Raw genomic sequence first — 15,913 nt, 5'->3', positions numbered from 1 at the left:
GTGTGGGTGCTGGGTAGGGTGGGTGGCTTGTGATATACAGGGGCTCAAACTAGATGACCTGATTGTCCCTTCTGGCCTCAGACTCTCTGGCTCAGCACTGGAATGGTTTAGCCTGTGCCCTCGCTGCAAGGTGGGCAGGGCACCAGCCGGAGTGAAAGTGGAACCCAGGCTGTAACTCAGCTCATCATCCAAGCCAGCTGGCCTGGGTGGAAAGCACCACTGAACTCAGGTGCGGGGTTTATGCATCTGGACAGGAAGGGCATTAGGGTCAGCAGCCGAGTAAAAGCCTGGGTTAACGCTGCAGTAAGAACAGACCTTAACACTCTCCTCCTCTCTCTCCCCTCTTGCAGTGCAGGCCACTCTGGATCCAGACCTCGCAAATCCCTGTTCTGTCGTGTCCACAGATGAGAGTGTGATACACGAATACCAACACACAGAATTTCTGGAGAAACAGAACAGGTTTTACCCTGCTCCCTGTGTGCTGGGCTCTAAGGGCTTCACCTCAGGGAGATGTTACTGGGAAGTGGAGGTGGGGAACAAAAATCAGTGGGTATTGGGCATTGCCAAACAGTCTGTGATAGATCAGGGAGTGATAAGCCCTACGCCAGGGGAGGGGATCTGGGCTTTGGAGCATATAACGAATAAGTACTGGGCCCTCACCTCCCCTAAGTCTCCTCTGAACCTACTTTCTGGCCCCAGCAAAATTGGGGTTTATCTAGATTATGAAGGGGAGAAAGTTACATTTTATGAGGTTACATTTTCTGGAAGAGAGCCAATCTTTACTTTCACAGCCTCTTTCACTGGGAAAATCATCCCCTTCTTTGGGAGCCGGCATGTAGAATTTCAGAGTAGAAACAGACTCGATCCCTGGTATGCATACCATTAAGACTGTGACAGAGGAATGGGTATCCCTCAATATGAGATACCTTAAGTAGAGCAAAGACATGGAAAATATAATAAATTATAGCTATCACACATTGCCATTAGTCTTGCCAGCCCCAAGCATTCAAAAACGATGTGTCAGGCCTCCTAAAATGATGAGATTGGCTTTAAAATCTTTTTTTAATATTGCGTTATTTTCCTTTGCCTTCTGGTTTCCGAACTTTCAGGGTGTTCGTGTTTCCAGTGTTCAAGCTTTTCTACTAGGGCTGTCAATTAATCATAGTTAAGGCATGCGATTAACTCAAAACAAATTAACACTTTTTTTTTTAAGGAGCATCAATTGCACATCTCTGGAGATGGGACTCGGCCATGGCTGGGCAGGGAGGGAGTCACCAACTGGGTGAGGGGGGCCACTGTCTGGGGCGCCATGCTCAGGGGAGCACTGCTGCCTGCCTCTGGGGTAGGGTTGCCCCTCCTCCCACCATCCTGTTCCACTGCTGCTCACACCTCCTCTCCACTCCTCATAGAGCTGCTCTTGGGTAAGCTGCTCCGGACCAGGGGCCTGTCTCCTGTGCAGAGCTGGGGGCTGATGTTAGGGTGTCCCCCTCCCCCCACCTGTATACCCAGTCGCCGCTGAGCTGGGTCAGGGAACAGGGAGAGCCTGCCTGCTGCTGGCTCAGGAGTGAGTGCTGCCCACAGCAGCTGCTGCTATCTGAACAAGTGTTCAGGATCCTGTGTACCCTGCTTAAAGAGACAGCGTGATGCCAGAGTCAGGCATGCACACACTCCCCCCAACACACAGACTCACACACACACAATCCCCCAATACACACACACTCTATCACACACACACTCCCCCCAACACACACACTTTTATGCACACATATTCTGTCATGCATACAACATTTCCCCAGCACACACACGCTCTCACACATAGTCTCTCTCACACTCCCCCAACACACACACTTGTATTATTATTGGTGTTTTTGTTGTTGTTATTTCTTGGTACTTCCTGTCGAAGTGTGTAAGGCACATATATTCTCTGTAATTTTATTCTTTCCAAGTTCATTGAGGATTACAGTGCTGTTATTTCAGTTTTTTACTGGTCTATGCATTTCATAAATTTCTGTATTATGATTAAATTTAATTAATTGAGAAGTGAGTTCTAAAATGCCTAACCTGTCCTGCCCCACATTGTGCTTTGTGACTCATTATTTAAAATGGTACAGTCAAATAGTAGTATCCTTCTAGAATGTAAATGTAGCTTGTACTCACCTTAGCAGTGCCAGTTTAAAAAAAGTTATCTAAACAAACATAATTTTAGACACTGTGCAGATGAAGGTCACTTATTTTCAAATGGTATTTTTAGTTATATCTATAAAATAACTTAAAAATCATACAAAATAAATGTGGTTCCAAGTCCAAAACTAATAGTAATGATGGAGTCAAATATTAGTGAGTCATGTACATGATTGTGATCTGCACACATAAATGCCAAAATAATTTTTTTTTAAATTCCTGTTCTTAATAAAAAAAAATATCTTAATCATGTATGTTAAAATTAAGTAAATGCATTTTTAGTGGAGTGAAAAACAATCGACTAAAATAGAGTAGATAATGGCAGTAACACAGTGAGTCTGTTAGAGAAAGTAAGCAGATTTTAAGCAGATTTTCTTTATCTCTACTAAAGATAGTGTACAAAATATCAAACGTGTGTTTCTGATCTCTATGTTAAGGCTCCAGAACCAGTACCTCAAGGTTTAGGATTGGAAATATCTTGCTGTTTTATCTCCTGATTGTTCTAAATGTAAATATAAACTTAAATGTGGCTTTAATTGGAGTCTGTATATTTATTTTCCTTCTTTCTATAGGAATTGGTTACAAAGCTTCTGTCAGCTAATTTTTGTTATCGGCAAAACAAAAAACAAAACACACCCAACCTAGAGTTTTCAGATGCCTAAATAGCCCCTAAATCACAGTTCAAGTTGCCTCCCACCCCCCAAAATCAGAAATGGCGCCCCTGGTGAGCCAGGAGTGGCCAGAGGGCTGCGGGATGGCCATGGGCTCCAGCAAGATGCAGCCCCCATACGACAGCACGGAGCCTGCTGAGAGCTATCAGACCGAAGGCCAAGCACCGCGAGCTGCAGCAACAGTGCAGTAGTACGGGTGGCTGTACACCATATACCATGCCACCCGTACTTCTGCACTGCTGCTGGTGGTGGCATTGCCTTCTGAGCTGGGCGCCCGGCCAGCAGCCACTGCTCTCCTGGCGCCCAGCCAGTGCTTAATACATGCTGGGGCTGAGCTCTGGCATCTCTTTCAATACAAATTAAGCACTCAGAGGAGGCAGGAGAACCCGGAGGTGCTGGGGGTTGGGGAACCCATGGGCAATGAGTGGGGGGGCACCCACGGGGGCTGGTGCACCAAACTACAAGTTCACCCAGGGCGCCATTTTCCCTTGAAGCATAGAAAGCATTGGCCAAATCCAAAACTGAAAACCACAGCCACCCCCACCCCCCAGTGGAGGCCATCACCTCCTGATACTTAGCTACTAGAGGAGCCATTGGGGCCAATTAAGAGGGCAAAAAATCAACTACTAGTCTCCAGGTCTTTCCATCACTTTTCAGGACTGGCCAGAGAGCAGCATTATTGGGGCTTGGCTGTTCCACTAAAATTCGTAGGCTTAAAAGCCCATCAGTTATATTTTTCTAGGCTAGCCTTTGCCTTTCTTGGATACCTGTATTGCTTTGGGGGTGGGGGATCAGGGCCTGTAACTAAGATTTTTTCCTTAATTTTACAACATTTTATTTTATTTTAGGCCCACACCTTCCAGGGTTCTTTTGAAATTGCCAGATTTTCTGGAGTCCATGTGGGCCACTTTATCTCTGTATATGCCTTAAGGGCAGCTATCTGGTAGCTTGATGAAATCTTTACTGGTTCCCAGGATGAACCAAGAGACTTTTCTCACAAAACCCTGTTAGCAAAATAAACTAGCACTCTTAATTCTCTTCAGACATTAATTCCCAAGAACCCTTCTCCTCCCAGATTCATGAAGCCAGATTGCCCATTTCTCCTTTTTTTAAACACCAAATGCAGAATGTTTTTGCAAAAGAGAGCAACATTTTGTGCCTCATTGAACCCCTGTAAGGTTTTAACTCCCGCCAGAGGGCCAAACAGGTTCTTATTAAGGAGTAAGTGGCACCTGTTTTTAACAACAAATTCTGTCCAAACACCCCTCCCTCAAATTCACATAAATCAAGAACCTCACCCACCCATTGGTGTCCAAATGTGCAACTGTTGGGGGAAGCTGGGGGCGCCCGGCCTCCCTACAGGGAGGCAGCTGGCAGCAGTAGCAGTGCACTCAGGGTTTTCCCTGCGTGCTCAGCCAGACTTAACAAAAATTCCAGGGTGGACAAGCCTTAGAAGCTGTCTTCAAATTTCCAACCACCAGGGATCAAGAGCTTTGATTCAACCTTTCTTCTTCCCCCCCCCTCCTTTTTTTCAATTTTAATGGGGGGCAAATGGCTTTAAACAAAGTTGCTTTATGCAGACCCAAAGTTTTCAATTTTGGGGCCCAATTCTTCTTTTGTTAATTTACTGCTCTTTAAAAAACTGCTTCCAAGCACTAAGTAGGGAGGGAGAGAGAAGAAATGGAGAAAGGAAAAGCGGAGAGAAGGGGGGAAGGAGGAGGAGGAGGAGAGAGAGAAAAGCGGAGCAGGAGAGAGAGAAGTGGTGGAAGGGGAGGAAGGAAGAAAAAGAAGAACGGCTTAGGGAAAAAGGAAAAACCGAAGCCAAGAAAAGTACAGACAGCAACAACAAATCTAGAGGCCGGGCTCCACACGCCAAAGCATCTGGGAACCCCTAGCCCCTATCTTGGCTCCAAGAGGAGAGTGGGAGTTGCTGCCACATCCGCTGGAGTAAGACCAGGGGTGCCAGCTATCCTTGCCAGCCTTGCCAGCTGTGCTCCGGATTAACAGGACAATTCTCCTGCGGCTCTAGCTTGGTCAGCAGTACTGGGTTTACAGTGGCTCCACTTGCGCTGTGCCCAGAGCAGCTGGCTCCTCTCCACCCCTCCAGCTCCTCCCCCCACCCCACCCCTCTCATCAGATCAGGGCTTCTCTCTGCCCCTGGCCCCATCTCCCGGCTCCTCCCTGCCCTCTCCCCTCCCACCCACTGCGTTCTCCTTTCAGCAGGCAGCCGGCTGAGGGCTCCTGTCTGCTCCCATCACTGGCAGGCAGGTGCCAGTGGAGACGGGGGCGAAAAGAAGCCCTCAACTGCTGCCACTCTGGGACAGTGACTGTCCACTTCAGGTTCCTTGGGGGCAGGCCCCGCCTCTCCCTGCTGCTCTGCAGAAGCAGTGGGCTGGGGAGATTGGCAGCTGCCTCCCCCTCACCCATGCAAGGAAATACCTCCTCCGCCATGGGCAGCACCAATGCTAAACGGGTGGGGCTGTGGGGAAGGGTACTGGGCCGTAGAGGTGGGGAAGATCTGTGCGTATTGGGGTGCTAGGCAGTGGGGGGTTCTGTATGGGGTGCTGGGTAGTTGTGGTGGGGCTGAGTGCAGTGGGGGAGCTGGGCAGGGGTGATGGTGTTCAGGGCACTGTGAATTTGGGGGGGGCATAGCAGGTCCAAGGGGTGCTGCAGGGGGGCTTTGTGGCCCCTCCCCCATGGGAAAGGGGCACACTGATAGCATGGGGCTGGGCAGGCCAATGTGCATCTGGCGACTGCTGGGTTATAAACAGTGTCCTCACACTGGGTGGAGCAGGGCCGTCCCCACTCTGCCATGCCCATTGCCCCAGCTGGCCCCTCGCTCCAAGGACCAAATTCCCCACGCCATGTTCCATTGCCCCCCGAGGGGCCCACAAATATGTTTGGAGCTGGGCCCACAAAAAAATCTTCCCTTTCTGGTTAGAGGTGAAGTATTTCAAGCAAGGGACCATATGGGGACTCCCCAGAAGGGTCCAAGGGAAAAGGAATCAGAATCATAGAATATCAAGGTTGGAAGGGACCTCAGGAGGCCATCCAGTCCAACCCCCTACTCAAAGCAGGAACAATTCCCAACTAAATCATCCCAGCCAGGGCTTTGTCAAGCCTGACCTTAAAAACCTCTAAGGAAGGAGATTCCACCACCTCCCTAGATAACCCATTCCAGTTCTTCACCACCCTACTAGTGAAAAAGTTTTTCCTAATGTCCAACCTAAACCTCCCCCTCTGCAACTTGAGACCATTACTCCTTGTTCTGTCATCTTCTACCACTGAGAACAGTCTAGATCCATCCTCTTTGGAACCCCCTTTCAGGTAGTTGAAAGCAGCTATCAAATCCCACCTCATTCTTCTCTTCTGCAAACTAAACAATCCCAGTTCCCTCAGCCTCTCCTCATAAGTCATGTGCTCCAGCCCCCTAAACAACCCCGGGTTTAGCAGGCCAATGCTCAAACCACTGAGCTATCCCTATTATCCCTAAAGCTCATGGGGACCATCCTTTTCAACCTCATAATGAGGCTAGTGAGTAGAGATCCAGCTCCGACTCCCCCCCCCCCCTTAGGCTACCAACTCCCACGAATTGCAGCCACTATTCCCTACTGCTCTCCCCACATGGGTCTGAGCACACAATTTTGACACCTACATTTCCCGTGATCTACCTGGGATTCCTTTGGTAAGGCTGTAACAGCAGATTCACTCTGTTGTCTGTTGATTCAATCCAGACACTTCCTGCTCCGGCTTGTTATTCTCTTTTTTACTGTTACACTTCTGCTTTTGCAGTACCACTATCTGAACTGCCCTCAGACTGGATATTCTTTGTTTTTATTTTTTTCATTTTTTCAAACTAAATAGAAGGATAAACAAAAATAGATCTGTGACTAGGGTTTTTGATTTCAAAAGGGCTAACTTTAAAAAATTAAGGAAATTAGTTAGAGAAGTGGATTGGACTGAAGAACTTGTGGATCTAAAGGTGGAGGAGGCCTGGAATTACTTCAAGTCAAAGTTGCAGAAACTATCAGAAGCCTGCATCCCAAGAAAGGGGAAAAAATTCATAGGCAGGAATTGTAGACCAAGCTGGATGAGCAAGCATCTCAGAGAGGTGATTAAGAAAAAGCAGAAAGCCTACAAGGAGTGGAAGATGGGAGGGATCAGCAAGGAAAGCTACCTTAGTGAGGTCAGAACATGTAGGGATAAAGTGAGAAAGTCCAAAAGCCATGTAGAGTTGGACCTTGCAAAGGGAATTAAAACCAACAGTAAAAGGTTCTATAGCCTTATAAATAAGAAGAAAACAAAGAAAGAAGTGGGACCGCTAAACACTGAGGATGGAGTGGAGGTTAAGGGTAATCTAGGCATGGCCCAATATCTAAGCAAATACTTTGCCTCAGTCTTTAATGAGGAGCTTAGGGATAATGGTAGGATGACAAATGGGAATGAGGATATGGAGGTAGATATTACCACATCAGAGGTAGAAGCCAAATTCGAACAGCTTAATGGGACTAAATCGGGGGGGTCCAGATAATCTTCATCCAAGAATATTAAAGGAACTGAAACATGAAATTGCAAGCCCATTAGCAGGAATTTTTAATGAATCTGTAAACTCAGGGATCGTATCCTATGACTGGAGAATTGCTAACATAGTTCCTATTTTTAAGAAGGGGGGTGGGGGGGAAAGTGATCCGGGAAACTACAGGCCTGTTAGTTTGACATCTGTAGTATGCAAGGTCTTGGGAAAATTTTTGAAGGAGAAAGTAGTTAAGGACATTGAGGTCAATGGTAATTGGGACAAAATACAACACGGTTTTACAAAAGGCAGATCATGCCAAGCCAACCTGATCTCCTTCTTTGAGAAGGTAACAGATTTTTTAGACAAAGGAAACACGGTGGATTTAATTTACCTCGATTTCAGTAAGGCATTTGATACGGTTCCACATGGGGAATTATTAGCTAAATTGGAAAAGATGGGGATCAATATGAAAATTGAAAGGTGGATAAGGAACTGGTTAAAGGGGAGACTACAACGGATCATACTGAAAGGTAAACTGTCAGGCTGGAAGGAGGTAACTAGTGGAGTTCCTCAGGGATCGGTTTTGGGACCAATCTTATTTAATCATTTTATTACTGACCTTGGCACAAAAAGTGGGAATGCGCTAATAAAGTTTGCAGATGACACGAAGCTGGGAGGTATTGCCAATATAGAGAGGGACTGGGATATCATAGAGGAAGATCTGGATGACCTTGTAAACTGGAGTAAAAGTAATAGGATGAATTTTAATAGTAAAAAGTGCAAGGTCATGCATTTAGGGATTAATAACAAGAATTTTTGTTATAAGCTGGGGATGCATCAGTTGGAAGTAACTGAGGAGGAGGAGGACTTTGGAGTATTGGTTGATCAGAGGATGACTGAGTCGCCAATGTGATATGGCCGTGAAAAAAGCTAATGCGGTCTTGGGATGCATCAGGTGAGGTATTTCCAGTAGAGATAAGGAGCTGTTAGTACTGTTATACAAGGCACTAGTGAGACCTCATCTGGAATACTGTGTGCAGTTCTGGTCTCCCATGTTTAAGAAGGATGAATTCAAACTGGAACAGATACAGAGAAGGGCTACTAGGATGATCCGAGGAATGGAAAACCTGTCTTATGAAAGGAGACTCAAAGAGCTTGGCTTGTTTAGCCTAACCGAAAGAGGGCTGAAGGGAGATATGATTGCTCTCTATAAATATATCAGAGGGGTAAATACCAGAGCGGGAGAGGAATTATTTAAGCTAAGTACCAATGTGGACACAAGAACAAATATATGTAAACTCGCCATCAGGAAGTTTAAACTTGAAATTAGACGAAGGTTTCTAACCATCATAGGAGTGAAGTTCTGGAACAGCCTTCTAAGGGGAACAGTGGATGCAAGACATATCTGGCTTCAAGACTAAGCTTGATATGGAGAGGATGGTATGATGGGATAGCCTAATTTTGGCAATTAATTGATCTTTGACTATTAGCGGTAAATATGTCCAATGGCCTGTGATGGGATATTAGATGGGTTGGGATCTGAGTTACTACAGAGAATTCTTTCCTGGGTGTCTGGCTGGTGAGTCTTGCCCACATGCTCAGGGTTTAGCTGATCGCCATATTTTGGGTCGGGAAGGAATTTTCCTCCAGGGCAGATTGGCAGAGGCCCTGGGGGTTTTTCGCCTTCCTCTTCAGCGTGGAGCACAGGTCACTTGCTGGAGGATTCTCTGCACCTTGAAGTCTTCAAACCATGATTTGAGGACTTCCATAGCTCAGACATAGGTTAGGGGTTTGTTACAGGAGTGGGTGGGTGAGATTCTGTGGCCTGTGTTGTGCAAGAGGTCGGACTAGACGATCATAATGGTCCCTTCTGACCTTAAAGTCTGTGATTCTTGCATTTAACTGATGTATCTATTTATTTGCTAGGATCAATACCATTTGCTTACAAACCTGCATGAACACTTCAGGACTGGTACAGCTCCCAGGCTTTTAAAAACTATTCTCAGGCTCCTACATGACATTTGACAAGCCAAATTCAGTTTTTGCTTCTTTTTATGTATTTCCTGTCCTTCTGACTTATTTTTACTTAACCAAGCTTGTCAGCAGTGTTCCCTCTAATTTTTCCCACCCATGGGCAGAATGAATTTTGTTACATGCACCAGTATGGAGGTGATGTATGACGTCAGCTTCATACTGGTTCACGTAACAAAAGTCATGTGGTGGGGGTGGGACTGAGGGGTTCGGAGTGTGGGAGGGGGCTCAGGGCTGGGGGGCAGATGGTTGGGGTGCAGGGGTGTGAGGACTCCAGCTGGTGGTGCGGGTTCTGGGGTGGGGCCAGGGATGAGGGGCCTAGGGCTGGGGCAGAGGATGGGATACAGGGGGTGAGGGCTCCAGCATTTGGGGGTGCTGGCTCTGGGGTGGGGCCAGGGATGAGGGGTTTGAGGTGCTCAGGGGCTACAGTGGGGAGAGAGGACTCCCCCCAGCACTCTCTCCCCACAACAGCACCTGGGCTTGGGGGAAGAGGCACCTCTCCTCTTCCCTGTGTGGATTTACTGATGCTTGATACTATGGGAGCAACCAATTGAAGCTTTCTCCATATTTGAAGTCTCTCTGTTGTATGGATCACTCATGTGTGAACTCAGATTGAATCATTTCCCCACAGTCAAGCTATTTCTAGGGTCTCTGAACTTTGTGGATTCTCTGATGTTTAATTGATGCTTAAGCTCTGGGCTCCTACTGAAGCTTTCCCCACAGTCAAGGTATTTTTGGGGGTCTCTCACCTGGGTGGATTGCATAAGGGTTTGTTCTCTTAATGAAATTTTTCCCACAGTGGACGCATTTATCATGTTTATCTCCAGTGTGAATTCTCTGACGTCTAATAAGGTGCGAGCTCCAAATGAAACTTTTCCCAGTCAAGAGATTTATAGGGTATCTCCTCCGTGTGGTTCCTGCCGTGTCTAGTGAGGTATGAGCTGTGGCTAAAGCTTTTCCTACAGTCCAAGCACTTATGGAGTCTCTCTCCAGTGTGGGTTGTCTGATCTGTAACAAGGGTTGATTACTGAATGAAACATTTCCCACAGTCCAGGCATTAACATGGGCTTTCTCCTGTGTGGATTTTCCGATGTCTAGTAAGGTTTGATTTGTGGCTGAAGTTTTTCCCACAGTCCAAGCATCTATAGGGCTTCTCTGCTGTGTGGATTCTCTGATGTTTAATAAGGTTTGATTTATGGCTGAATTTTTTCCTACAGTCCAAGCATATATAGGGCTTCTCTGCTGTGTGTATTCTCTGATGTGCAATAAGGCCTGAATTGTGAGCAAAACTTTTCCCACAGTCTAGGCATGTATAGGGTTTCTCTCCTGTGTGGATTCTCTGGTGTGCATTAAGGGCTGATTTCAAACTGAATCTTTTCCCACACTCAAGGCATTTGTAGGGTCTTTCTCCTGTGTGGATTCGCCCATGTTTAATAAGGGATGAACTTTCACTAAAACTTTTTCCACACTCAAGGCATTTATAGGGTCTCTCTCCTGTGTGCTGTCGCTGGTGCGTAATAAGGTATGACCTCTGACTAAATCTTTTCTCACACTCAAGGAATTTATAAGGTCACTCTCCTGTGTGCACTCTCTGGTGCGTAATAAGGTATGACTTCTCACTGAAGCTTTTCCCACAGTCCAAGCACTTATAGGATTTCTCTCCTGTGTGGGTTCTCCAGTGTGTAAGAAGGTTTGTACTCCAACTGAACCTTTTCCCACAGTCAAGGCATTTGTAGGGTTTCTCTTCCTTGTGATTTGTCTGCTGGGCTATGGTTTTCTTGGGATTTGTGCATCCTCCCCCATGTTGAATGGATTCATCCACTTTCTTCCTTGGATGGTTTCCCAGGTGCCTCTCTGACCTGTGCCAATTTCCCCAGGCTTTCCCCTGTTCCAAGCACTGGAAAAAAATCCCTTCAGCTCTTCTCTAAAACGTCCCCTGTGGTTCCACTTTCCCAGGAACTTCCTGCTGTTGATTCTTCTCATTGTTCTCACTCATTGTCCTATCACCTGCTGGGGAAGAGAGAGATTCAAGGTAGGAGTTAGTGCCTGTGCCGGGGAAAATGGACAGAAACAGGACTAGCAACGACAGAAAACACAACACAGTAACTGTTGGGGAGACTGAGAAATTGGATTCTGCCTCCAGATCCCATCCAAACATTCACAGGGAAGGAAAGTCAGGGAGGAAAGTCCTGACAGCTAACAGGATGGGTGGGAAGCCGTGACTGATATTTGCCATAATGGTATGACACGTGCTGGCTGCAGCCCTGACCTGGATGACATGGGGCAGAACTGAGGGCTCTCACTCATGGCACTTTTTTGGGAGTCCCAGTTTTTTCCTTCACTCACCAGATGGTTTCTGTTTTAGTTTCCCTGACTCCTCACCTGTGCGGGTGCCTCGCAGGATCTCCATTTATTTGGAGGTCTGGAAATCTGGGACCAATGGCTCTTCCCCGCTTTCCAGCCTGGTGATCAGGGCAGGTTTGGAAATGGGGAATCCTGTGCCGGGGATGAAATCAGGCAAGGTCAGGGTGCATGGAGTCTTGATAGAGTATTTGTCACAAAGAACATTCCCTGAGTTAAACTTGATCCTACATGGGACTCTGGTAACTCAGACCCCTGGGGAGCAGCAGATGTCTAGGGGGGTGTTGTCACGCCCTCATTAGGAGTTTTAATGATCTGTGTGGTCTGGGGGACTTCCTGACACACACACAGCTCTGGCGTTAAACTCATGCCTATTTCCAAGCCAGTGAAGGGGATGCAGGCTCTGAGAGGGAGTTAGGGTGCAGGAGCAGGCTGGGGGTTGGGGTGCAGGGTCTGGCCAGGAGTTAGGATGCAGCAGGGGACTCAGGGTTGGGGCCATGAGGGTGCTCCCAGCCCCCTGCCCTGAGTGGCTCACGGCAGGGAGTTAGGGGGGGTATTGTAGGGGGAGTGCAGGGGCCCCGCCTTTGCTCCACTCTGCCCCAATTCCACTCCCTTCCCAAAGGCCCAGACCCCACCTCTTTTCCGCCTCCACTCCCAAGCACACTGCGGCCCTGCTCCTCCCCGTCCCTCCCAGAGCGACCTGAGCCCGGCAAACAGCTGTTTGGCGGCAGGGCGCTGGTAAGGAGTGGGAGGGGTGGGAACGCGGCACACTCCAGGGAGGAGTCGGGGAAGGGGGACGCTTGGCTGCTGGTGGGTGCGGAGCCTGCAGCAGGAGCTGGCAGGAGCAAGCTTCTGCCCCCGCAGCTGCCCGGCCCTGGGGCCCCGTCGTTGGGGGGGACCCATTCCAGGGCACCCTGTGTTGTACTGTAAATCCACCTCTGGGAGAGAGACAGGAGTCCCAGCACCTTCCCTTTGTATCTCATCGCAGTCTCTCGTCAGTGAGGCACCAGCAGTGAGAATCTGGTCAGTTTTCCCAGCCCTGCCCATCGGGTGTTTCCTCTTTCAGAAATGGGAGAACATTCAACACACACCCACCCTCCCCCATGGGCCTGTTCACAAAATCAGGCCCAGGTTGAACATGCCCCAGCAGGTTTATCAAACCCTGATCCCTCCCTCCCTGCCTCACCCTGCGTATTTTCTGCCCCTCCTGCTCTACAACAGCGTCCTGCAGCTCCTTGAAATCCCCTACCTGAGCTGGATCCACCATAGCCAGGTCTCTGTCTCCTGGGAAGATGGGAGGATCTGGAGCAAAACATGGACGTGGTTCTGCAGCCTGTCAGGGTGAAGAGGGTGATTGGGAAGGTTTCTGAATTAGTGTTAGTCCATTTCACACCCCGATACCCCACAGGCTCTTTCCCTGCAGACAGACACTCTAGACTCTGCCATGCTGGGAAAACCCTCAGCCACTTTATTACAACACAGACCTGACTCCGGCCATCAGGGCTGAACCTACTGGGGCACTTTTAAACCCTTCCAGTAACAAAGTCTCTGAGCCAAACGCTAGAAGAGAGCAGAACCAAAGGAGCCACTTTGGGGGATTCCCCCCCTGACACTGTCCCTGAGGGCAGCAGATTCCCCCAGCAGTGTGGGGACTAGGCAGAGGCAGGAACTGGCTTTTCCTCTCTCTGCTCCTCACCTTATCCCAGGAAAGTCAGTCTGCCTCAGGATGCTGCAGTGAATGGATCTGGGCAGATCCGGGAGCTGGGAACCTCTCTCCCTACTTCTTGTTCCTGCTGCCCCTTCCAGTCTCACCCTTCCCCTTTCTGTCTCCTTCCCTCTCCCCTCTGCCTGGGAGAGCTGGTGACTGTCCTGTTCTCATGGGCATTTGCTCTTCAGTGTGAGCCTGGCTATGTCAATGAGGGCAGCAGCTTAGGGACCTGCAGGCACACAGGGAGCCCCTTCCCCTCTGGTACAAACTCACCAGCTGATCCCTGAAAGGGGCCCTTTGTGCAGAGTCATTTTCCTGCCTGGCCCCAGCCCTTTCACTCAGGTCTCTCCCCATCACCTGGAGGCTCCAGCTCAGGAGCTGATGTCACCAGAGCCTGGGGTTGCCCCAGGGTCCTGGTTCCAGACACCGGGGAACGTCCCTACCTAGGCTGGGCACAAAGGGGGCTTTAATGAAGGTCTCTCCCAGAATAGACCCTGGGGAGCGGCAGTTGCTCAGTCTGGGCTCCCAGATCATGATGCAGGAGGCAGCATCTGACCCAGGAAGCTCAACTAACTAGGGCTCTAATATCATGAGCAGAGAAAGACACCAGCCTCCTCTGCCTCAGCAATAACCAGAGACTCCCCTCAGTTTATGACTGAGCCTCCCTGGGCTGCCCTGGCAGCCCCCAAGGACAGTTCAGCAGATGCAGATTCCATTTATCTAGCTAGACTCACACCAGAACTGAACCAGAACCAGACAAGAAGTCTGAACCAGTATTTTTAACTGAACTGAAACCAGACTTGAACCATAATTTTTCTCTTAACTCAGTGAACCTGAATCTGAATTGAACTGGAAAAAATGGTTACCAGTCACAATGAAGCTTCAGCAATTTTTAAGCTCAGTATTTGATAAAATCTACTCTAATCTCACTTTCATTATAAAAAAAGACAACTGAATAACACTCAAGCATGTTATTGCTACCACAACAGCCTGCCCCAGTAGAAGGAGAAGAGAAGGGGGCAGCTCACAGGAGATGGGGAGGAGGTGGAAGAGAAGTGGGGGGGGGCTCTCTGGCCCCAGAAGTTAACAATAACTCTTCAAGCCTGGAAAAAGGCAATGGCTGCCCAATTCTTCTCCCCCTTAGGCCTCAGTCCATCCATCCCCACCCCCTGGGGCAGCTCCTCCCTCCTCTTGCCCCACCTGACTCAGGCCCCAGGTCCCAATCCAATTCAGTTCCCCACTGAAGCAAGCCACAGAGCCCACTCCCAACCCCTCACCCCCTTCTGGGGCACGGCTTGGTACCTAAACCATTTTTGGGTATCTTGAACCAAAACCAAGCACATCAAATGCCACTGAACCTGAACCAAACCAAACCTCAATTTCACTCCTTGCCGGCTGTGGCTAACAGAGGTTTGACACTGAATCCTAGGCAGAAATCAGACCAGCACCCCATTCAGCCCCATCAACCCAGGAGTCAGACCACCCAGATAATGAGATTGTCTTTAAACAAAAAATATTAAACTGGGCGGGGAATATTTGCCTTGTGAATTCTCAGCCCTGTAAGAGAAATCTCCTGTGTCCCCCACACTGCCTGTTTGACCATTTCTAGGGGGAAAAGATTCCCCACCAGATGTTGGGTGGGGCAGCTCCTACCCCTGTCCTACCCCATGGGCTGGGGGAGCTGCTATATTGTATCTCTCACCACCCCCCTCCCTTCCCCAACCCTCTACTCTCCCTTCCCCACTCGGTCTCCCCTTGCTCTCATAGTCTCCTTCCAGCCTCCCCACATCCCCCCTTTCCTTCACAGTATCCCCCCCTCCCATTTCCCTCTAGTCCAGCCTCCTTCCCCTCAGCCCCATAATCCCCCCTGCACCGATTCCCCTGCATTGCCCCATCCTCCCTTCAGCGCACCCCTGCCCCCAATACCATCCCGCCACCTGCATCCCCCTCCCCGCGCTTTTCAACCTCTGTCCCCCCACGTGTCTCTGTCCCAGCACCCCCACGGCACGCGCTGGCTTCACCCGCCCTGCAAACAATGGGAGCTGGTGGCAGCTTTCCTGGGCACAGGGCAGGAATCGCAGCCAGCTCCGCTGGGAGCAGCCTGGGGCCAAACCCTCCCCCTGCAGCCCAGGTGGCACCAGGGGCACCGCTCCCTGGGGGGAATAGGCAGGTCTCTCTTACCTTCCCTCCAAGCGGTGCCCGCCCTGGGAGCAGGGGCTGGGGCGCGGGAAGGGGGGTCCTGGCCAGGCTGGGGGCTCTGCCCTGGGAGAGGGTCCTGGGAGCAGCGGGACTGTCAGTGCTGGAGATTCCCCTCTCCCAGCTGCAGCCAGGGCTTCGGGGTCCGCAGCAGCTGCCGGAGCTCATTAAAGAAGTATGGGCTGGATGAATGGACGGTAAGGTGGATAGAAAACTGGCTAGATGGTCGGACTTAATGGGTAGTGATCA

At 49.4% G+C, this 15,913-nt stretch overlaps 1 protein-coding gene across 1 annotated transcript in view; it reads left to right on the top strand.

The window, feature by feature from the left end:
• The window catches only part of LOC123345417 (zinc finger protein RFP-like), a 35,259-nt gene extending 32,509 nt beyond the window's left edge, over positions 1 to 2,750 (top strand). The window contains exon 7 of the mRNA XM_044982277.1: positions 351 to 2,750. Within this exon, the coding sequence (XP_044838212.1) occupies positions 351 to 886 (536 nt within the window). The 3' untranslated portion in view covers positions 887 to 2,750. The remainder of the gene's footprint in view (positions 1 to 350) is intronic.
• Positions 2,751 to 15,913: the final 13,163 nt, after the last annotated feature.

The sequence above is a fragment of the Mauremys mutica genome, chromosome 12 (genome assembly GCF_020497125.1).
Source record: "Mauremys mutica isolate MM-2020 ecotype Southern chromosome 12, ASM2049712v1, whole genome shotgun sequence".
Lineage (NCBI taxonomy): Eukaryota > Metazoa > Chordata > Testudines > Geoemydidae > Mauremys > Mauremys mutica.
The sequence above is the reverse complement of the archived record's forward strand: the minus strand, read 5'-3'. Positions and strand labels throughout refer to the sequence as shown.